Raw genomic sequence first — 24,730 nt, 5'->3', positions numbered from 1 at the left:
GTCTTAAAAATGTTTATAAATATATGAAAAATGGTGGATGCGCCAGTTATTATAGCTTCGCGGCGAGTGCAACCTCTTAATTTTATTGAAATTAATATTCCCCATGGAAATTACACACGCTCGAATAGTGAGTGGCAACTTGAGTAAGTGAAAAAAATAATAAATCAAAGTCTGAAATTCTAACGCAGTGAAAAATGATGACGGCCCTGATTCTCAATTTCAGAGATCTCATTCATTCTCAGTTCATTTACTTGATCTTCCTCCTAGTCTTGAAATAAATTCGCAAAATTTTTATCAGAATACGAATATTAGCTTACTGAAGATGGTTCCTGAGCCGCATCAGTCGAAATATAAATACAAAATCGGTTTCTGTAGTCGAAGTCGGAATTCCATTATGTGATGCTAATTTTCGAAGTCGCCCCTGACTGAAATAAGCCGTTTTAGCCACAGCTTATTCTTCTCCACATTTATATTAGATTTTATTTCGATCACGTGGCAACCACTATACTTTTTCTTGCGTCTGATCGCGGCTATAGAAGCGCAATTTATCTGATTTGTTCCAGCATCGACGAGTTACAAAAAGTTATTGATGTTAGAAGAGTCCTGAAAGAATTCCTGTCAGGCTTTCTCGAAATCAAGACAAATTATTTTAATTAAAATGAGGATTTTCCGTCAGCGATGCCCCGAAATTTTTCTTCTGTTTAAAGGTGTACGTGATTTATTTCATTAAGCTCCGAGCGATGCCATCAAAAGTTAAAATCCGGAAGTGACTACAGCGTTCTCGCCCACACGTTGGGGTGATTATGTAAAATTGAGCGTCCAAACCGGAACTGTTTAGTGTTTTCCGGGCACAAAAACCGCAACTTTTGTTCGGATCGACTGGAGTCTTTCGTCGACCAAAACGAGTATTAAAGTTATTTTTTGCGAATTTACTCGAGTGTGTATGAGATTAGGGAGGCGACCGTGGAAAGCAGATTTTTCGTCTGGCTTTTTCCGCTCTTTTTGTTTTTCTGTTTTGTGTGCTACTCCGCCAACACGACTACTCTGGGAAAATAAGTTTCGACCATGCGAAAGCGACACTGAGATGGCCGTTGCCCGATGACTTCCGGTAACTCAGCTGTGACGTGTTGAGATAAAATAGTTATTGATGTTTACCGAAGTGGGAAGTTGACGAATAACACCGGAGAAAGGGAAAAACATGTTGAAGGATTTGTTCTCCGATTTGCAAGCGAGTTTCGATGACGGCAGAAGTTGTCTTATTTATTGCAAAGCTGTTTACTCCTGTGAAAGTTCCGATTTCCGAGAATCCCACACTAATCCATATTGCCAAATGTCGACTCATAAATTTACCAAGTTGTACGAGTTCGCGTAAATAATTCAAAAGAAACTATTGTACACGAGGGCGTACCACCTTCTCAAAAATAAATTTCGGAGTGCAATTCCTTACTGCACTGGGGAGACTCCAGGCTCATGTTTATGTGTCTACTACTATGTCTCTACGTGTTTGTGCGCCCGGAACAATTTTCGGGAGAGCACTCGAGCATTGTCGCTTCGGACTGGGTCAAACCCTGAGTTTGGAACTCAATAATATAGTGCACTCCTCCCCATTTTATGTGACAGCGGAACCACGTGCTTCCCAACCCCTTTAATCTTGGAGACGGAAAAAAGTACGTGAAATTCAGGAATATTTAACATCAACAGACCACAGTCTTAATTTTAAGTCGACAACTTCAATAAATTTCTCATTCACTTCCACCCACAAAGGTCTCGGTTTGTCGTCAGGGGCAAAAAGAATCCCTTTGTTCTCTCCGACGACATCATTTTTCTTTAGATCTTTTCGAGTCCGACATCAAAGAACTCTCTCATTTGCTAATCATTTAACTCCGACTGCAACTTGCATTCATTTTAATGCATTGTTACGATTCTTTTGTCCTGAAATTACTGGACAACAAGTAGCGCATCAAAGAGGTGAAATTTACAACAGATGTTGACTTCAACGTTCCAAAGCTTTAATTCAAATCAATTGAAAAAAGAGCATTTGATAGCGTTCGTACTTCCAGGAGCTTTCAAAACTTCGAGAGAAATTGTCGAAAACAAGCAAAGGATCAAACAACAGCAGTAAATCAGCAAAGTAGAGATCGTAAAAGTAGCAAAACGGAAATTCATCCCGTAATGACGAACTTTCTCGTCACGGTTAAGCTGAGAAGTAAATCCGCAGAGCTTCACCCGTTCGGACAATTTAACATAACAATGAGAATTAACGTAAAAAACTTAAGTTGCTCGGGGCTGAAACTGCTGAAGTCGGGCTTCTAACAGAATATTATGATGGAAACGTCGCTACGAAGATAAAAAACAAATTTACGACTCTATTAGAGACGAAGCAGTAAATCAGAGGATCAACCCGGGAGTTTCGTCCTTGGGAGTCTATTTCTGGTTGCCTACTCTTTACAATTAGGAGTTTTATAGGTCGGGGGCGAAAAACTACTCTTCAATAATAACAATAAACCCGAAGCGAACGAGTTATCTTTTATCATTCTCTAATCCAGGGAAATGGAAAAAGTCCTTCGGCTTTCGTTTCAAACTGTACGAAGTTATCCCTCCTTTGATTATCGCCGAGCGGCTCAACAGCTTCCTAAGGTTTCCACCCTTGTTTTATTAAAAACAGTAAATACAGGTCTGTTTCATGTCACCGCCTGTGCTCACATCTCCACATAATGTAAATCATTGTAAATAAGTGTGGGCAAACTTCATTTAACCTGAAGCCATCCAACATAAAGGGCGCTTTTTGTATGCATGCTTTTCGACGTCGAACAGCCGCCGCCTATTGTTGGAAACTTGTCTGGGATGATTTTTATTCAGTTTGCAAGTTTACTCCTTGCGGGATGATGAGATGCGACGTCCGATATCGAAACTGACAATCTTATTTATGGAAGTCTACGAATTACGCACATTTCAATATCTTCCTATAATAAAAGACCCCCGTGGCGTGTAAAATCAGCGCTAACTTTGAGACATAAATTTCAACTAATCTTAAACAAAAACAAAGCTCCGGCTTCTCCTAAGTTCTCTTTGTATCCGGCAATATTAATCTGCGAAATAACAGAAGTGCCTCAAGTAATGTGATCCCGCGAATGAAGAGTCATGCTTTGTTTTTATTTGCATCGAAAGCAAGCCTCTTTGACACGTACGACAGCTTACTAAAATAGCCATCACAACGTGGATTAAAAGTCGTGCCGATGGCGTTCAACGCCGACATAATTACTATTATTCGCCGTTGCATTGCGATTGTAACGAGCGCTTTTGCAATAAAACTACTCGGCAGTTTGCGTCATCGTTTGCCAACAGAGATAAAAGTGCTGCCAACAATGTAAACATTCACAGAACGGTTCAAACCTTTTCATTCCGAGACTAATTCCACCCCAATGTCGCACTGGAAATTAAGGACAATGGAGCGGGCCTGAAAATCTAAATAATCAGAACGCCGCACATAGGCGAAGCTGAGAAAGGTCGTTATAATGTACCCCACAATTTCGTTTAAGATAAAAATTAGAAAATCGATATTCCACGGATGTGTTTATTTTGTTGATGCTGAGAAAACTCTGGAGCTCTACAGAAGCCGTTTTAGTAGAGAAGGTGAGCGGTTCTTAAACTTTGATAAAACAGTGAGATTTTTACAGGTAGAGCGACACCACTAATGTAATCTCTCTTAAACTTGAAAGCTTTCCTCTTAAAATGTAGTTTCTTTCAATATCGTCACTGTTAAGAACTTCATAACCGATCGGAGATCAAAGCGTTAACAAGTTTATGATCGTAAACTTTTCTAATCGTTAAAATAAAATAGTTCATCTGCGCTCTGGCTAAAGATATTTCATAAAATTACGATAATTGAATAGACAAATTAATTATGAAAGCGTAAAAAATGAGTTCATTGCGAAGTTGTATTGTTTCAACTTTTTATTGCATTCTTTTCGTAACATTGCAACACCGCCGGGGGATGCAAATAAAGGCATCCAATTACGTCCAAGCGCGCACATATTTTGTTCAGTAAATAAAAAATTAATACCAATCACGAATTCTCGGTTTAACTTGGTATATTGACAACCTAAATTCCTTTATTTAGTTTTCTAATCAATACAATTATTATTCAAACACCTTTCTACAACATAAACAAAACAATCTGTGCTAAATTTAATGGGACAGCTGACCTTATTTCGCTAATAAAAATTAACGAAACGGGTTGGTCGTTTTATCAATGGCATATTTGATTCAAATATTGAATCGATTTCAATTACATTAGTCAACAAGCTTCAGTCTTTTATTTAATTAAGTATTCCCGTTTTATGCTAAAAAATATGAGTTTGACAATCTGTTGGGAGGGGTTGAATTCGTTCCAAAAATGAAAATAAAATTTTATAATTTTCCTCTAAATTCATAGATTAGGGTAACGACTTTATAAGTTCATTACCTTGCTCTCAAGCGTGCACTACCCCATTACTATAAAATATGGCGCGAAATTCAAACCGCCATCTCCATTGATTTACAGTGCAAGACACCTGTTCCAGCAATTTATCGTTAATTTCGTCTCAGCATGTTCCACAGCAATTAAAGTGTGTGCTGCTCGATTTACGCCGAAAAAGTCTCTGCTTCCACATTGTCGCCGAATTTCTTTCCTCCAATGAAAAATTTAATAATAAATCGAGAAGAAGTGACACAAACGCTCTCCTTTGTGACAATTTCAGCATGAAATTCCCTAGTTGTATTTCTTTCGTTTATTCCGGGAATTACACGAATCCCGCTCATATTTAATGCATTGAAAAAGAACAAGTTTTGTCTAGCCTTGTCTTTAGAGTTTGCCGAGTAAATTAAAGAAGTTGGTTTGGTTTTGACGCATCTAATCTAATAATTTGGTTTTATGTACTGATCCGCCTTATTCAGCTAAACTCAAAACACACACCGTCGTATTTTACACGCGAGTTCGCTTTTGCGCTCGGTTCTTATCAGTTCCAATTTCGTCATTTGGGAAAGCTGGAAAGTTTCTGATTTCCTTGAAAGTTGTTTGCGAGTTACAAAAGCATGCGTCGATCAAATGCGCTACTAAAGATAATTGGTTCGCTTGTTAGGGTTAAAAAGCAAACAGGTTTCAATGAGTGCACATTTAAAGTGGGATACGCAGGGAAGAAATAGGATGGAGCTGCATCTTCCGAGATCTACCTATTTATTTTTGTACCAATTTATTTAAGTGCTGCTCGAGTTGTATTTACTTATTTAATTACGGCGAAGTTTGTAGGTAATAGCTGGGATAAAATTTTCTTTGGACTGGCGTTGTTTTTACCAACAACACGCCTACGACCCTATTTGAATAACAATGAGAGGGTTGGGGTATATTTACGTTGTGTTGAAATATGCCCTTCTCGCGATATAAAATGCGAGCATTAAATTGGATGGGTCCGAGTTTAAAATTTCGAATAAATTATGCCGGATGTTTTATATCAGATCCGGGCTGGAGGTGTTGCGGTTCGTTTTATGTCCTTTGTTCTCCCTCGAATGTTATTTTTAGTTTTATATTTTTTGGTGAAATGTAATATCCATACGGTGTAGAAATAATATATGGAATTGCACGTATATTTCGAATCGGAATTTATTCCGGACATAATTTTAATACTGACAGCGCTCCGGTGAAGTTTTATCGCTCGGACAATCCACATCAACAATTATTACTGAACCATACAATACAACCGCCTTTGCAAAATCAAACCATTGTCTGGACTATGGGAATGTTTATTTGTTCCCTTGTTGCTGCAGCCATTCAGACTAATACCCCCAAAGCCAGCCGATTTATAGGTCGGTGGCTATGTCTTGGATCTTAGCGTTACCTATCAACTTGCAATTTAATTGAACATCGTTCTATGGAACTTTCGAAAGCCCACCACGACCAGGCTTTTACCGAAATCGCACAATTTTCGTACATTAGTCCCAATCGAATTACCAACCAAAACTTGTGGTCGGAAAGCATGTTTATTAACTGTGGCGGTTCAGACCGACTGTCGCTATTAGTCCCCACTCAAACTCCGTTATTCAGCCTTTTCCTCCATTAAAATTAAATTTATGATGGTTTCGGCGTTAAAAATTCGCCAAGCCCTCGAGGTAGACTCGTAAGAATTGTTATGGCGATTTAAAAACTTGAAACTTTACTTTACATCGAAGGTGAATTACGACTTAACATCAGTAAAAAGGTTTTATGAGCCCTAAATTTCATTGTACGTTTCTCTCCTTTCCAGGATAATGCAACTTTTCTGTGGAGTTTTTTCCGCGAATAATTAAGATCTAAAATTAAACATCGTTTCGGTTTAAGTAACACGTCCTTGATGGTCTTTGCGAGTATACAAAGTGGCGTGGCTTCAGTTTCAACTTAATTACTTTATGGAAAAGACGCCCTCCTTAATTGGACCATCAAAATGAATTTGTCTTCGGATTTGCTGCTTTTAACATGGAAGTTCATTCCGGAATGACCATAAACAACGATGGGTTCTTATGAAATTCGATTAGTTACATGAAAGCCTCACGCGATTAGGACGAGTTTTTGTCAAGTTGTCGGCTTGACAAGTGAAATATGTGCACTGCAGGAACCGAAAGCACTTTACTTGTTACAAAAGATACACTTTAGTCGCTACAAAACACTGGGAACGCTTCAGGATGAATAAAACATACATCTGCGGAGATTTTTTCCGCGGTAAATTATAACAGGTTTCCGCTTTCAAAGAATTGCAGCACGAAAACTGACAATCTGATATAAGCGAATCTACGAATACGTTGTCTTCATCGAATAGGAAAAAATTCAATTTAAATGTAAATTCTACACGTCTTGTGTGTATAATTGATCGGGCCGATTGTGCTAATTTCCAGAAAACCGAAGTTGGCGTTTTTTCATTTACCCCAACACACATAAATTTTAATTTTCCCCGATAAAATAACCGCTTATTCAGTCGATTTTCGAGTCGTGCAGATCTTTCCCCTGAAATTATCGTCGTGGTTGTTTTATGCTTTTCTTTTATCCTGAGTTATGGGAGTTGAATAGTTCATAACCAAGGCGGCCAGCTGCACTTATATTTATTAGGCAAAAAGCAAATTCGCACCAACTGCAATAATTAAAGACAAGTTAAAGCGTCTCCGTCGCGCCTTGTTATTTTGAGTAATGAGACAAAAGCGGAGAAGAAATAGCTCTGTAATTACTAAGTCATTATTGTAATCAGATTTGTGTCCGCGATAATTTGCGATAAATTTGGGCCGAATATATTACGACGCATACTTGTGTGAAGGGTGAGTTTAGAAAGCAGACAAATGACACGCCGCGTCAGGAGGGATGGTGCTATTATTTCGGTGTGTTTTGGGAGCGGGAACGTCAAAAGGCATGGAAGAAAACATCCGAATTATTCAAAGTGTCTCGCATGCAAACCGACGTTTGTGACATACAACACACTTTGGCTAAAAAATTGCCGGTTTTTACGGTTTTTGAAGCCTGCGGAAAGCAGGAAACGATAATACGTACTGAAAAGACAGTTGTTAAAATAGTGGAGATTATAACCACATGCTCCGATTTTATGGCAGTTCTTGCACACGATTCCTGCGGAATCTCGATAAAAACGTGTTCTGGGAGAAATACACTGATAACGATAACTGTGTAGCAATGTTTTTCGTGCCTGCTGTCTTTTCAAATTAAATATAACATTTTGCAACCCGGCGCCTCCACCATTTTTAAGTCGAAAATCCAATAATACCGCGGCATCTATTATACACTTGACAGTTCTAAACTAGAAGTTTTTTCCTTAATTCCGCTCAATTCATTCAGCCATTAAAATCCGTTATTAAGTTTTATCGCCGCTTCTGAAATGGAATAAACCCAATAATCGGCGTCGTTTCATTAGTTCAACGATCGTCACAATCTGATTCTAATACTCCTGTTATTGCATCAAAGAAATAAAACTTGGTTGCTGAGAGCAAAAAATTAACTACACCCCATAAATCTCATTGATGTTATCGAAGAACCAATAGTATATAGAAACTGTTTGTGATGAGCTCGTAATCGATTAACTGAGTTTCTGAAAGGGTGGGCTATTAATTTAAAATAAAAGAAACCGGTGCTCTCTTCCGAATATCATTCCTCTTTCGAGAGCAGAAAAGTTTTTTAATATATATTTATAAACCATCTGCAGTTACGAGTGTATGTCACGCCAAAAATGGATGAGATATTGCATATATCCCGAAAAGAGAAAAATATTTCCGCCCCACGCACGTATAATATCCTCACTTTATATCGGTTATTATTAATAAAAAACAGTCTTTGTCCCCTTGGAGTAGCTGTCGACCTGTGGCGCCTGGTAAGTGTAGTGCATGTGCATCTTGGTTGTAATTCCCACAATAATTGTGTCCGTCCTAATTGAGTTTGTTTGTGTTTAGGTAACCGCAACCGACGGCGACAAAGATAGGCCCCAGAATATCGTCTACTTCCTGACAGGTCAGGGCATCGATCCCGACAATCCAGCCAACAGCAAATTCGACATAAATAGAACCACGGGGGAGATATTCGTTCTTAAGGTACGCGTCAAGATCCATTTCCACCCCCAATTGCCCCTAAAAAAACCGCATTCGAATGCAGATCGGACTTCGATAATATCCTTTCAAGGGATGAAAGGGTCGTTCCGGGCAAATCGAGTCAACTAGGTGTACCCTTAAAACCATTTTACTCATTACAAGGATTTTTTCGGAGAAGACGGTTTGTTCGAAATTACACAAAGAGACTTAATCTGACGATTTTTCATCGCTCGTATCTCTATTACGCTCGCTCTCCGGCTCTTCGGCTTTTATCATCCAAGGTTTGATTTAAGAGACGCGTTAAAATCTGTAATCCTTCCTGCCCTGCTTGTGCCATTATACGTTGCGAGGTCTTTTTTATTTAGCAGGGTCGTAAATCGCTTTCCGGGAAAATAGAAATAAGATGAAATTGTACAGCTAAACAGATCTTTTAGAGGTCTTAACTGGCCTTGGCTTGTTGAATTTCCCTATTTAGGGCAGTTTTTGCTCACTCTGTAATTGATAAAGCTTCGTGGCACAAGTTCAACTCATTATGGGGTGGATATGCTAACAAAAAATTTATTTTCAATCTTACCAGCTTCGCTCCCTCTTATTCAGTTTACTGTGATTCTTTTTAGAGCTTTCACGTCACCGGCTGTGACCCTTGCCATTAAACATATGTAGTTTTGTTTTAAGGAAAAATGATTAATGGTGTTACGAATGATTTATGATTACACATTACAGTTTATCATGATAAATCTGAGTTTTAGCCGCTGCGGGGAGGCGGCGAATTATTCCAACACCAGAACTCCACGTTTCAATAAAAGAACCAACTAAAATAAAATTCTATGTGGAGTTAATAATTTAGTAACTTTTCCAAGCCAGAGCGTTATCATTAACATTTTTAAGTCTACCAAGTTGGAGGAAATGTGGCCTTGCTGATTTCTTTAACATAAGCCGAGCTGCTATTAAGGTTAAACTTGCGATTTTTTGCTAGGATCTACACCGTTGTATGCTGGTTTTATAACTTTTTCCAGGCGATAATAAGCAAAGTGAAGTTTTCTCATTTTAACTCTAATATTTTTGAATGACAAACACATTCTCTTAAATGTTGCAAAAGATAACAGAGAGGGGCGCACGAAGGTTAATGTTCCATCGTAGAGAGGTTAAAGATAAAGACTACCAAAAAAATTGTTTTTTTACTTGAGTAAACAAACATTTTACATTTGTATATTTTGTATATTAAACCAAAAGAGAAATAAATTTAGAGATTGCGGCGTATCTCCTGTTTATATTTATCTGAACCTGAGTCCATATTTTAAATATGATAACTCAAACAGTTTAAAAAGAGTAAAAGCCACTAAACCATCCCTCAAAATGCAAAATGTTCCCCTGAAACAATAACGTTCAATTATAGCATCCTGCCGTGGAACATCGATCATATTTCAGAAAATAAATTTGATCAGAATCCAGTCAAGTGAACATTAACTCCAATAAGCGAAAAATTCGAAATTAAATTTTCTTTCAAACATGAAACATCTTAATAGCCTATTTTTCTCCACGCTGGCTATCCAAACAGTTTTAATCCTTTCGTAAAATAAAATTGGCTCGTAAATTTTGAACATTACAATCGCATAACTTCCGAATTTTAATTTTAAAGTTACCGTAACAATAACTCCTTTATCCCGTGGGTAACTGAAGTGAGGATGATTATAACGAGAATATTTTAATCCTCCCCTTTTATTTTAAATTGGCTTTGCGATTTCCAGTTTCTAGAATAGTTCCTCACCTCAGTTTCAACCACAGCGGTAAGCCGCAGAAAGGGTGAGTTTGTGACACCCCATGATGTTTCAGCTCTCTGCGGTTTCAATTAAACTTTACAGTTGTACTGAGCATAACTATAATAGCTCATTACAATTCACAATATGTTTAACCGGTCGTAAACGCCATGTTGGTTTTATAAATTTTACGTCAACGACTAATGCTTCATTCATGTAACAAAACGTAATTATTAATGGCTTCGTTATCCAGATTCCTTTTAGTACAAAACGACCTTTTTAATGTAACGACAGTTTTGATTGATGATAATCTTTTTTTTTATTTTCAGCCGTTAGACCGCGACCAACCCAACGGTCGCCCACAATGGCGCTTCACCGTTTTCGCCCAAGATGAAGGTGGTGAAGGTTTGGTGGGCTACGCCGACGTGCAAGTGAATCTGAAGGATATAAACGATAACGCGCCCATTTTCCCTCAAGGCGTGTATTTCGGTAACGTTACTGAAAACGGCACTGCCGGTATGGTTGTGATGACTATGACCGCTGTCGATTACGACGATCCTCAGGAAGGTACAAACGCGCGTTTAGTGTATTCAATCGAAAAGAACGTGATCGAGGAGGAAACGGGCTCTCCTATATTCGAGATCGAATCTGAAACGGGCGTCATCAAGACGGCAGTGTGCTGTTTAGACCGCGAACGGACTCCTGATTACTCTATCCAAGTGGTGGCGATGGACGGGGGTGGTTTAAAAGGGACAGGGACGGCTTCGATACGAGTAAAAGACATAAATGACATGCCGCCGCAGTTTACCAAAGATGAGTGGTTCACGGAAGTGGACGAGACGGACGGGACGACGTTGCCGGAAATGCCGATATTGACAGTAACGGTGCATGATGAAGATGAGACCAACAAGTTCCAATATAAAGTCTTGGAAAACAGCGGCTACGGAGCCGACAAGTTCACAATGGTGAGAAACAACGACGGGACAGGGTCGCTGAAAATCGTGCAACCTTTGGATTATGAGGATCTTCTACAAAGCAACGGTTTCCGGTTCCGGATCCAGGTAAACGACAAAGGGGAGGATAATGACAACGATAAATATCACGTGGCTAACTCGTGGGTGGTGGTGAAACTTCGCGACATCAACGACAATAAGCCTCAGTTTGAGCGACCCAACATCGAAGTTTCCGTGTATGAGAATGCAGAAGTTGGAAAGAGCCTCGAGACTTTCAAGGCTACCGATCCGGATCAAGGGGGTAAAAGCAAAGTCTCGTACGCCATCGACAGGATTTCTGACCGGAAACGCCAGTTCTCCATCAATCAAGAGGGAACCGTTAGTATTCAACGATCTCTGGACCGTGAAGACACCCCTCGGCACCAGGTGAAGATTCTGGCCATTGACGACGGCATTCCACCCAAAACTGCGACAGCTACTCTCACCGTCATAGTCCAAGATATCAATGACAACGCCCCGACGTTCTTAAGGGATTACCGACCCGTACTTCCCGAACATGTGCCTCCGAGAAAAGTGGTCGAAATTCTAGCCACCGACGACGATGACAGATCGAAGAGTAATGGACCACCGTTCCAGTTCCGGCTAGACCCAGGTGCCGACGATATCATACGAGCATCATTCAAGGTTGAACAGGATCAAAGTGAGTATTCATCGATCCCAACGGGAGAGGGTGGTAAATTATGGATTATGATGTGCAATGTTTACCGTGTAATGGGACTTATCTGCTATTATCTCCTGTTTCTAGGGTTCGGTTTACCCGCACTCGATAAAAATTTAATAGCGGGAGAGCAGGGAGATGCGTGAAAATAGCCTGAGTGCACTAATAGGGGAATTACATGAGAGATGCAGAGCCATCCATTTATTTAATTATGAATTGAACCCGAACATGTTTAATTAAATTGCTCATTTAATTATTCTAAAGGTCGTTTGCACGGTAAGCACGACCCAGCTAACAAATTAATGGGAAACAAGAACACCGTAAGAAAAATGAACTGTAAGCTACACAAAGACGTCCTGTCATCTGTTTCTAGTTCCAAGTAAAATCCCGTCGTTGCGTCTGGAAAATTTGCCGCCATTTGTTTCATCTTCTTATCAACATCTCCTTCAATGCACATCATACAATTATTGTGTGCATTTCCCAGATGCTCCCTGTATCTTACGTGAATATTTCTTCATAATCTCGACACGGTCTGATTGATTACTAGCTAAACCTTTTTTCTCTCTGCAGTGAAAAATTGCAGCAGCGCGTTTTTCTCTTGACATTTTTTCATCTTCCGCTTCACCGCTTTCTAAATCATAAACCGCCGCATCTCGAGCATTTTTAAAATAAACAATTTCCGTAAACACGAAACAGTAACCAGCAGAGTAAACAATAACTACCAACTCGTCTTTAAACCCCTGTTTGTCCAAATTTCGCCAAATTAATCAAAATATTGATCTAAATCTCGGAGCACAAACTAGTTAACTTTCGCGTTTCACGTGTGTTGATTGTTTGCCTTTTACTATCGATTCTCATGATTAATGAAAGATAGCCAAATTGCCCGAAGAACAAAGAAGATTGCATCATCTGAACAGGAGCAACGATGCTATCTCAGCGCTATCAGATAACTTTTGGCAGAGATGATCCGCGTGGGTTTATTTATTGTTTGTTTTTTGCCGTCGGAGCGATAAAAGAAGGCGCCTCTTCAGCAAAAGCTATTTCCATGCACGCGCATGCATGCAGCTTTGATATGTATTCGGATAAAGAGGATTTTTGTGACCTGAAAAATGACGGGCTGTTAAGAGCCGGTGGATCTCCTTGGACAAGATTGTTTACTCAATTTCTTGAAATTTTATGACGGCAATAAAAGTGGGACGCATCTCTTTTCCGCATCCGCGGGAAGGCACAATATACACCTAAGCAAATCAATACAGAGGAAGGGGTCGACGTTAAGAGACAATTCATTTACTCAAAGCTTCTTACGCTTTTCACCCCATTTGCCGTTTCCTGATGACTCCTCCACACAAAAGACCGGAGTGTTTTCGTCGATTATGACGATCAGTATTCAAGGGTTTAAGCCAGATTCAGATGTTCTGTTTAAGTATTCTGTAAGTTGTGCAAAGACCAAATGGGGGGTGCGAAGAGCCTTGTTGATCAAAAGTGTATCCCGCCGGGGTTAATTTGCAATTATTGGAGAGTGAGAGGGACTACAGTTTAATTAAAATTCTCACTCCTGTTATGTCTGTTATTTTCTGATTAAAATGTTAATTTTGGACGAAAATATGAATAATGTCCGTCAGTGGATTGCTGTGGGGGCCAAGATACGTCAGACACGCTTCGGTGCTCCTGAGAGCCGCACTTTTCAATCTTCTCACTGTCTTCTTTAAGCAGCTGTGCGGTCTCGCGAGCCGCTTAAATTAAATTCGGAAACAACGACAAACCGTCTTTGTCTGTCAATGTCGGAGTTATACTGTAATGAAAAATTCAGTTTTAACAACAAATGATTATTGTAATGGAAGACGACTTAAATGGCTCAAGTGAAAATTAAATTTTAACGAACCTGTCTAAAAAAATTTAATAAGTAAAAACCGGGATGGAAACTTCAGGGGTTGTTAAGAACTTCATAAATGTACGAAAGGATCAATTATTATTAAATCTTTGCTGTTTTACTTATCGCCCGAGGGGATCTTTTACTGAAATTTAACAAGGGGAAACTCTGAAGGCTCGAACGTAAATCACCTTATTAATTTATCCCGCACAATCATTTTTTAGGGGCCCAATACTGTTTTTTCAGACAAACTTCACAGAGTTATAAAACAAATTGCAACTTTGAGCAATAATGTAATAACTGATGGAAAGTTGCGAGAAGTTTAAGTTTCATTTGCACAAAGAACAATAACGATGCTCCTTGCTATTTTCACGAATCTGAAGGAATTGTATAAAGGCGCATTGCACCACAGACGCAGGTTAGAATATTGTCTAATTTAGAAGTTGTTTTATAATGTAATACAACGGCACTTGAACGCTTCCCGGAAGTTTATAAACTTCTTCGTTTTAAATAATACAAGCTGTATTCTATTTAGAACTTCTCCAACAGGATCTACTAAACAATCAGGATAACATTTCTTCGAAAGACGATATCTTAAGTTTAGATTAAATTACTGAATTCTGGAGGCTTAAGACTTGGTCCGCAAACATCCCGAATTCTAATCCTGAAAAATGTTCCTTCTAATTTTCTATCTTTCCTCTAATTTCTTAAAACTTATTACCCCCACAGAGTTCCTCTTTTTGTCCATAAACCTTCGGCATAATCCGTGCAGAGTGTAACTAACAAACTTCGTAGAACCCATATAACTCCCCACATCTTTTGTCGTCCCCGAGCAAACAATAAGTATAACGTCGTCGACACTTATTGCCCGACTTGGTGACGGTTGACAGGGGGAATTAGCGCTCTGGCTTTAATGAAACCCTCCTGTGCCAAATTGTGCCATCTTGAAGCGTGTAATGAGCGTAATAACTCGCGAATATTAATTTGATTGCAGAGGGAGCGAACGGAGACGGAATGGCTATCGTATCATCTCTTCGATCTTTCGACCGCGAGCAACAGAAGGAGTATCTTATCCCGATCGTGATTAAGGATCATGGTAATCCTGCCATGAGCGGCACAAGCACCCTTACCGTCGTCATCGGTGACGTGAACGACAACAAGATGCAACCTGGGTCAAAGGAGATTTTCGTGTACAATTACCAGGGTCAGGCGCCTCAAACTGAGATCGGGAGGGTGTACGTGTACGATCTGGACGATTGGGATTTGCCAGACAAGAAGTTCTACTGGGAGACGACGGAGCATCCGAGGTTTATCCTGAACGAAGACACGGGGATGATTTCGATGAAGCATGGGACAAGGGACGGGAAGTATCATTTGAGATTTAAGGTCTACGACAGGAAGCACACGCAGACGGACGTGCCTGCCAACGTCACAGTCTCTGTGAAGGAAATCCCACATGAAGCGGTCATCAATTCTGGGTCGGTTCGCATTGCCGGGATCACCGACGAGGATTTCATCAGGATATGGGATTACAAGACACAGAGTTTATCAAGGAGTAAAGCAGACAAGTTCAAGGACAAGATAGCAGACTTGCTCAACACTGACCGTGATAACGTCGACGTCTTTAGCGTGCAGCTGAGGCGGAAACATCCTCCGTTGACAGATGTGAGATTCTCGGCGCATGGATCGCCTTATTACAAACCTGTTAGATTGAATGGAATCGTGTTGATGCATCGCGAGAGTATTGAGAAAGAGGTTGGAATCAACATCACCATGGTGGGAATTGATGAGTGCCTGTACGAGAACCAGATGTGTGAAGGCTCCTGTACGAACACTCTTGATATAAGTGCCTTGCCTTACATGGTGAACGCCAACAAGACATCTCTTGTCGGTGTCCGCGTTGATGTCCTTGCCGAGTGCACTTGTGGCGCTCGCAACTTCTCCAAAGAGGAGAATTGCCGCAACACGCCTTGCTACAACGGTGGCCGATGCATCGAAACTCGCTACTCTCTTTCCTGCTCGTGTCCTGCGGGTTACAACGGCCCCAGGTGTCAGCAAACCTCTCGAAGCTTCCGAGGTAACGGCTGGGCTTGGTACCCAGCACTGGAAATGTGCGACAAGTCTCACCTTCATTTCGAATTCGCCACTCGTAAAGCAGACGGGCTCCTTCTGTACAACGGCCCCATTGTTCCACCCGAAACTGACGAAGCCATGGTGTCGGACTACATCGCTGTGGAGTTAGAGCGTGGATATCCTCGACTTCTTTTAGATTTTGGCTCAGGCACTCTCGAGCTCCGCGTCAAGACGAAAAAGACACTCGACGACGGCGAATGGCATCGCATTGATGTCTTCTGGGACACGGAGAACGTTCGAATGGTGGTTGATTACTGCAAATCTGCCGAGATCAACGAATTGGAGGATGGAACACCACCAGAATTTGACGACAGCACATGTCAAGCGCAGGGAACGATTCCTCCGTTCAATGAATACTTAAACGTGAATGCCCCTCTTCAACTTGGAGGTCTTTACGTTGACGAGTTTAATCCTACAGAGTATCACTGGCAATATATGCCAGTGGGGAAAGCTTTCGACGGTTGTATTCGAAATTTATTCCATAACTCCAAGTTGTACGATTTAGCCCACCCGGGACTCTCGAGGAACAGCGTTGCGGGTTGCCCGCAAACAGAAGAGATGTGCGGTAGGTCAGACGCCACATCTAGATGTTGGGAGCACGGGACGTGCGTGGGAAGTTTCAATGAGGCCAAATGTCAGTGTAAGCCGGGATGGACCGGACCTGCATGTACAATAGCCACGATTCCGACGTCTTTCAAACCCCAGTCGTACGTCAAATACGCGTTAAGCTTCGAGCCGGACAAGTTCTCCACGCAAATACAACTCCGGTTTCGAACAAGGGAAGAGCATGGGGAGTTGTTCAGAGTCTCCGATCAACACAACAGAGAATATGGAATTTTAGAAATCAAGGACTCAAGACTGTACTTCAGGTAAAACTCGTTGAAACTACATTTAAGCAGAATTATATTATTTTTCGCAGATACAATCTCAACTCCTTGCGAACGGAAGAAAAAGACATCTGGCTCAGCGCTGTCACTGTGGATGACGGGCAATGGCACGTGGCTCGCGTGAGCCGCTACGGCTCCGCCGCCACCTTAGAACTCGACGGTGGGGAAGGCCGCCGCTACAACGAAACTTTCAACTTTATCGGTCACCAGTGGCTTTTAGTGGATAAACAAGAGGGTGTTTACGCTGGTGGTAAAGCTGAATACACCGGCGTTCGAACCTTCGAAGTGTACGCCGATTATCAAAAAGGTAAACAAAATCTTCGCCTCCAAATCCCGCCGACACGTTATATATTTTGTCACAGGTTGCCTTGACGATATACGATTGGAGGGAAAACACCTCCCTCTGCCTCCAGCCATGAACGGCACTCAATGGGGTCAAGCCACCATGGCGAGAAATCTCGAGCGCAATTGTCCATCGAACAAACCCTGCGCCAACGTGATTTGCCCTGAGCCCTTCGAATGTGTAGATTTATGGAACGATTACGAGTGCACGTAAGTGGAATCCTCTCTAGAGTCCTGACGGCGTCCTTTCATGATAATTAGTTTCGATTTGAGGATTTTTTTATTCGTTTCGAGACGTACTTGGAAGCTGTTTTCGTCGTTTTGTGGTTAATTTAAACTTTTAAACGAGATACTTTTGCATTATGACAGCTTCTAAAGCACGCCTGGGAACGAAGTGTTTACTTTTTATTTGCGACGGCACTGAGTTCTGTTTCTTTCGTTTTGAGAGTGTGATTGAAGGGTGATTTTGCCTGTTGTGAAATGCATGTTTCTTCCAGTGACGTGTGTAATCGAAACGCGGTATTTTACATAAATAATTGCGTCTCATCTGCTAGATAACCACACCCGAACGGTATAACGAACCCCGTTGACCCGTGTTAAAATAATTTTATTGTAGGGGAAAGTTACCAGACGTTATTAAACTTTGATTCACGTGAGACTCCTAGTCCGAAGTTTTTATATAAATTTCATAATGCACGTTCAGTTTTCGTAATAATTACCTTAATTACGTTTTGTTCACGATCGCAAATCTTTTATACAATTTTAAGATAATGCAAGAGGGTGAGTTTTGTGGGAACTTTATGAATACAGCATTATAAGATTATGTTAGAAGTTGCATGTTCTCTTGCTATATCTATAAATAAAGAAAGTGTTGTAAAGCATAATAGTGTTCGGATTAATAAAGTTAATGGAATTCCTAATCTGATCCTGAAGGTACCGGAATACACAAATGTTTTATTTTTGCTTCATTATAAACTTCGTACAATGAGCAGAATTAATATGCGGTTTTAAAGGAAACTGGAATTTTCTCCCACAATAGTTTACAACTGATTTTAGAATAGCAAGAGAGGCGATTAAATCAATGATATTCAGGCTGTTGGGTTAATTACATGCACGGATTTTCAGACTTTCGAATGTCGTGTATTTTCCGATTAATTGGAAACATTTTAGAACAACATCGGAAACAAAAACTAACCGATCTGGATGGAATAATGGCAAAACGTGTTCAACAGTAAAACCCGCAATAGTAAAATATATTTATGTTTGAACAAAATTCAATTTTGCATTCTAAATGAAAACCAATCACGATCAGTTCCGTACAAAATACCAATTTGGAGTTTAATTAGAAGATATGCCATTCATTTAGCTAATTCCATACAGTTGAATTTCAGACGTTTTTTCGAAAATTTCCGCAAACTTGCGATGTAGCAGCCGCCGGCTCTTTAAAAAAAAACGATCGTTCCAATAGATGCCTTTATTAAATCCCCTGAAGGAATAATGGCGAATTTTAATTAGCAGATGGTTGGCACTTTGTCGGATTTGTTTAGCTGTCGTCAATTAATGCCTCTTCCATTAGTCGGTAGAGTAGTGTGGTTTTGATTGCATGCATGGAATAACATTGTCTGTAACAGCTGCGGGGAAGGGCGGATTATGTCCCCTGACAGCAAGGACTGCATGGACAAAGATGAGTGCGTGGATTTGCCTTGCTTGAATGGCGGTACTTGCTTCAATTTGGAGCCGAGACTTCGGTACCGCTGTCAATGTCCCGACGGTTTCTGGGGCGAAAACTGCGAACTAATTCAAGAGGGACAGACTCTCAAACTCAGCATGGGGGCCCTCGCCGCCATCCTTGTCTGCTTGCTCATCATTCTCAGTGAGATATTAAAAGTACCAGCATGTTGCATGTGTAGACTCGATCTCTTTTCCTTCTTTCTTATAATCTCAGTGCCAGAGCAAGGGGTTTTTCGCCAGTGAGGGTGAGTATTTATTGTCTTTTATGTATCTAGATGTCCTCAAGGTTACAAGTTTCACGAAAACGGATGCGTTAACGAAAACGAATGCATGTGGTTACCGTGCATTAACGGAGGGGTTTGTAAAGACTACGAACCCCCTTTGAGATACGAATGCATATGTCCTACCGGTTTTACGGGCGGACATTGCGAACTTGAGCTTGCCCCGTCCGGAGCTATTATGCCTTCCAAGGACTTTATCGTTGCCGTAATTGTGTGTCTATTGGTACTTCTAGGTAAGTAAGCACTTTAGTTGCACTTAATCTATTTCTGAGCACTCATCGATAAAAACTAAATCGCACGAGCATCTTCTATGTACCGCACGAACCCAAAAAGACCAAGAATCGACAATATTTCACAAAACCAAGTGCTAACACGCTTTATCGACCATCTTTAATTACAGAGTCGCCTTCTCCTATAATATACTCCATTATTGGAAGCTCCCGGGGTTGCAGGGTCGTATTTTCTCTGGTTTTAAAGCGAATAGCACGGATCGTCCCTAAAACCGATCCTAATAAAAAGGAAATCAGCCATGGAGACAATTTTATGTTAATTTCGTCCATAAAATGTTGTGAAGCATTACCATATTTTATGGTGATTTGAACTCAAGACGTTCTCAATAATTGCTAAGGACAAAAAACTCATGATTTTATTTCTGTACTGGCGAATATTGGAATTGAAGTCCTCGAATTACCTTTCATAAAATTTCTTCGCGTTGTGGTGTGAATACTTATTTCGCAGAAACTGGGACGATCCTAATTGTGACTTTCTGGTCTTTCTCCGTCGTGTGGTATCCTGGGAATTCCCCAACTAACTCCTTTTTGTAGTCTTAGTGTTGGTATTTGTCGTATACAACCGGCGCCGAGAGGCGCACATCAAGTATCCAGGACCGGACGACGATGTCCGCGAAAACATCATCAATTACGATGATGAAGGAGGCGGCGAAGACGATATGACTGCTTTCGACATCACCCCTCTCCAAATACCAATTGGAGGACCTCTTCCCGAATTAGCCCCGCCCAAACTCGGATGTAAGCCACCTTTTTTCCATAAAAAACTCAAAACAATCATTGCTTTTTGTCCAGTTTCGATGATCGGAGTCGGGCAAGAACCGAATGTCGGCGTTTTTATTGAAGAACACAAGAAGCGAGCCGACAGTGATCCCAACGCTCCTCCGTTCGATGATCTCAGGAACTACGCTTACGAGGGGGGCGGCAGCACGGCCGGATCACTCAGTTCCCTTGCCTCAGGTAAGATTATGGGGTTGATACGGGTTTTTTATCTGCTAGTGTTTATCACTTAGCGAATTAGTCGGTAATGCGATTGGAACGGGTACAAGCGGGAGGTTATCGGAGGACGTGACTGATCGGTGCAGTGGAGGATCCGGAAAATTGGTAAACTAACGGCAATTAGAGCGGTATTGGAAGATTTCTTTCACGGACTGTTAGACAAATGGGAGCTGCTCCGGCTTTGGGGTCTAAAATTTACACCTCTGCTCTAGTAGCGCAAAAATCGCAGCGTCTATGCCCTCCATAAAATAAGATGCAATAAAAGAGCAACAATTACTCCTGCGGCAACAGGATAAGTATCGTTTAAAAATGTGCAGTGTTCCTTGAAATTTAATGTTGTGAATTCTACTCACGATTAAGAATTATTACCGTCTATGCAACAGTTTAGTTGCATTCTTCATCCTCTTTTTCCCTCACAATGCGTCGAGAATTATTGAAAATACCTCGGCTTTTTATTGATTAATGGAAATACGGGAAGTTGCCCGACATTTATCCCAACACGTCTTCCATTTCCGGTGTACCGCATCCATATGAACGTCTTTCTGACACTTATAAACTGCATAACAAGCAAAGCTTGTTGTAGGTCTCTATTTACATGAGTCCTAAGAAACTCTAATAGAGTAAAACGATAAATAACAGTGCTTCGCTGGTAAATGTAGTTCCTAAAGGTCATTTTTCAGGATTAATAAGAATAAATGGATCCAAACGAACTCAATTTCTAATATTCTAGGTTTTCTTGTAGAGAAAGATCTATAATCGTAGGATGAGCTTTTCTTGTAGTTCCAATATTGACCTTTCAAGTAGTCTACTGCATAAAGCTGACAATACCGCGCTATAACAGCACAAGCTCAATGATAAACGCTCGAGGTTGAATTGAAAATATTGACTTTGTTCACTTTTCTCAATCCTGTATGAGTTACGACAGTGAAGACTCTTTTGGCTGTAGAGTAATTGAAACCCCAAGAAGGAATAAAGATGACCCTGCTTCGTATTTTGGCCCCGGACGTAAACAATTTACTCCTTTCCGGAGCGACATTTCACTTCTTCAGCCAATCAGAACGATACAACAGAATTCATGAATTATGAAAAGCACTTTTTATGAAAAAATAAACAAGAATTTTGCCGGGTTTCCGTGGTTTATGGCTCGTAACTTTTTGTGAATGCCTCATAAATTATTTCTTGAAAGTTTCACGCTGGCGGAGCTTAATGAAAACATCGTCGTTTGTCGTTTGTTTGATTCGGATTTGACTTTTGTGCTTTTTTATAGGTACCGACGACGAAGCTCAAGAATACGACTACTTGGGCGCTTGGGGTCCTCGCTTCGACAAGTTAGCAGACATGTACGGTCCAGGAGAAGAGACTGAACAAGAAGAAGAATAAGTGTCGAGTCGTAATTAGTGAAAAACACATTCCTTCGACGTCTAAAGCTTCTCACGTGTTCTGCGTGTTTAATAAGACTGTCGCAGTTCTACTGCATCATATAAATAATTGTAGAGAATTTATACGGGCGCTGTTGGCAAGAATTTCCGAAGTCGTCGGCGCAGTCGGATCGGGTTTTCTTTGATTCGGCTGTGAAGGAATTGCGTCGTCAGTCTTAAAACATCGAATTCGGGGCAATTCGATCGAACTGGGCCTAATATTTACTTGTTTGTGACCACTGCCACGTTTCCGATTCTTTGCATGTACCACTTTCGTTTTAGTTTTATTCTTCTCTATTCACTTCGGAAGGTCTTGGTGGCAGTGCCGTAATGTTGCATATGTTTTATTTGTAAAGCACATAAATACCATTGTCATGTATCGTTGAGCCAGTATTCCTACGAACAATGTACGTGTAGGCAGTCACTACATTTTAGGTCAAATTACAGGTTTAGTATAGTTAACACTGTGCGAGTGATGAGCATCGGAGTGGAAGGATGCGTGGACTGTATATAGGAGCATCACAAAACACATCGTTTTGATATAGCACCTTGCGTCAAATGTTGCCATATTACAGGACATTTTTGATAATTTTTCAGCTCACTAGAACTCTTGTGTTGTAGTTATGTATATAGGAGTCACGTGGACGACTGATTCGTGTGTATGTTTCGAGAGCCAGTGCCAATTATTATAACTTATAAATGTAATAAATCTTGAATGCTGTGTAATAATTATGATATTATGTGTTTGCACTTGTGTATTGTTTCAATATGTATACTTAATATTCTTATGACATCGCACCATATAAACAACACTCGGCGATTCGTTTCCTCATCATTAATCCATCCTCAGTCACGAGCGTTTTTCGTTCTAGTTGTAATTTGAGTGCATTCTAGTGATTCTTGTTTTATGAGTTCTTTGTCATAAGGAATTCGTAGAGAGATTTATGTACCTTTTTTGTACAAGGACTTTATTTAAAATTTTATTTAAAATAAACTACTAGAGATTTAAACTCATTTTCTTCCCTCTTATTTAAAAATACACAAAAAAATATAACGAATATGTTAGATACCCAATGGTGCACATAATTCAGGTAAAGAATTGGAGAATAAAAGATAAATAAGAGATGTCGTTTTCTAGATACTTTAGCTTACTGACCTAGAATAAGTACTGAAAAGTTGTCCTCTCAACAGTTGGGCCTTCACTTGTTTTCTGACAAAAACTTGACTTCTTGAAAGTTCATCACCGACGTCCGAATCGTCAATCAAATATAAAAAATGAACAGATCAAAGCAAAGTTATACGAAATCTTATTTCCCATATTTTTAGTTCGTACAAGAGCGTAATCGTTACTTATTCACAATAGAATTAAGACACATGCAGACAGCAACAGAGTCGTGGGGTGTCCACGTTTGAAATTATCTTTGGCAGTTACCCTCTTAACTGTTCTTTGCGTTAGAATTAATAAATTCTAACTTGCCACAGGTAGCAGTGTTAAGTCTAGTGTGGAAGTCCGAATTTGCACCGATTTTGCAATAATAAAAACTTTCAATTTATTTTATAAACTATGATTTCAAAGTACGAACAGATAAATTCGGAATTCGATGACATCGGACAAGTTGTTTCGTTATTTCTATCTTGTCCTGCCTAACGAGCTAGTTCGAATCGTAACGTTCCTTGATTCTTTCCCTTGAAATTGGATTTATATAAATAGGTAACTTAAGAACTTTTCTACATATCAAAGTTATCATTGCTTAGATTTAGTTAAAATTGATTCATAATTCTATTCAGTAGAAACTAAAAATTCTCAACTAGTCTAAATTACGTTCGAACTTACCCCAATGCACTTTATGTATTTACATTTCGAAATGTGAAAAAAAAAATACAATAGCAGTAGGTGGATCAATTTTAGGTACATTAAAACTGTTTTTTTTTTAATAAAATTTAATTCACAAAATCAAACTTTTCTTTAATATTACATATTATTCATTATTCGAGACTTTCTCCACATTTCCTAAAAATTACTTATTTCCGTACAACAATATTGAAATAGTATCTAATTAATTAGCTGATTTAATTACGCCAAAGAAGACTTTTCCAAAAACAACATCTTTTAAATGCTTTTAGCAAAAGTTTTCAAAAAATTGATCAGTACCCAACTACAATTTTCTAGAAGAAAAGAGACGACGAATTTTTTAATGTTTCAACGAGACATTCATTCTGCTTAACAAAATAGAGAATGTGATAGAAGTCCAATTAATCCCCAAATAAGAATAAATTTATTAGCTCCGATTATCTTTATCCTAGTAGTTTTTACAACAAAAAACGCTTCAAACAACCAATTCGATCGTACCCGTTGATTCATTGGCTAGATTTCCAAATCTGTTCATCACTCTTATCAGTTCAAACAATTTACCCATTGCATGTTATAATAAATACATACGAACAACACAAAAAGAAGTGGAGCTGTAAACTTTGTTGCGTAACTTTTTTATTGGCTTATGTTTATTGCATAAAAAAAATGTGCTTAGAAACAAATTCAGAGCAAAAAAGTTAAATACTCGACACTCGAAAATTATGAATCTACTAAATAAAAAGTAGTAAAAGGAATCATATCACTAAAAAATTGCTAATTTAATTAAATAATTTATGAATAAATAGTTAAAAATTGTTTTTATGCTGAACAAGTAGGATGACTAATCAATTTAATATTATCAGTTACAAACGTTTTTTTCTATTTATAAAAGTAATAAAGAAAACGCAAGAAA

The 24,730-nt window shown here is 39.7% G+C and overlaps 1 protein-coding gene across 14 annotated transcripts in view; it reads left to right on the top strand.

Moving 5' to 3' along the window:
• Positions 1-22,023, top strand: part of CadN (neural cadherin) — a 192,759-nt gene extending 170,736 nt beyond the window's left edge. For 7 of the 14 annotated variants that reach the window (XM_088036176.1, XM_088036175.1, XM_088036174.1 and 4 more), the window contains 8 exons: positions 8,455-8,592; positions 10,676-11,999; positions 14,882-16,889; positions 16,940-17,214; positions 17,270-17,459; positions 18,881-19,122; positions 20,086-20,508; positions 21,815-22,023. In XM_088036176.1, coding sequence (XP_087892302.1) covers positions 8,455-8,592; positions 10,676-11,999; positions 14,882-16,889; positions 16,940-17,214; positions 17,270-17,459; positions 18,881-19,122; positions 20,086-20,508; positions 21,815-21,927 — 4,713 coding nt within the window. In that variant the 3' untranslated portion in view covers positions 21,928-22,023. Of the gene's footprint in view, positions 1-8,454; positions 8,593-10,675; positions 12,000-14,881; positions 16,890-16,939; positions 17,215-17,269; positions 17,460-18,880; positions 19,123-19,255; positions 19,495-20,085; positions 20,509-21,814 lie in introns of all 14 variants that reach the window. The other 7 variants (XM_088036180.1, XM_088036178.1, XM_088036179.1 and 4 more) reach the window with 2 other exon arrangements.
• Positions 22,024-24,730: the final 2,707 nt, after the last annotated feature.

The sequence above is a fragment of the Gnatocerus cornutus genome, chromosome 5, assembly GCF_029298725.1.
Source record: "Gnatocerus cornutus isolate USDA-ARS CGAHR chromosome 5, icGnaCorn1.1, whole genome shotgun sequence".
NCBI classification, from domain to species: domain Eukaryota; kingdom Metazoa; phylum Arthropoda; class Insecta; order Coleoptera; family Tenebrionidae; genus Gnatocerus; species Gnatocerus cornutus.
The sequence above is the reverse complement of the archived record's forward strand: the minus strand, read 5'-3'. Positions and strand labels throughout refer to the sequence as shown.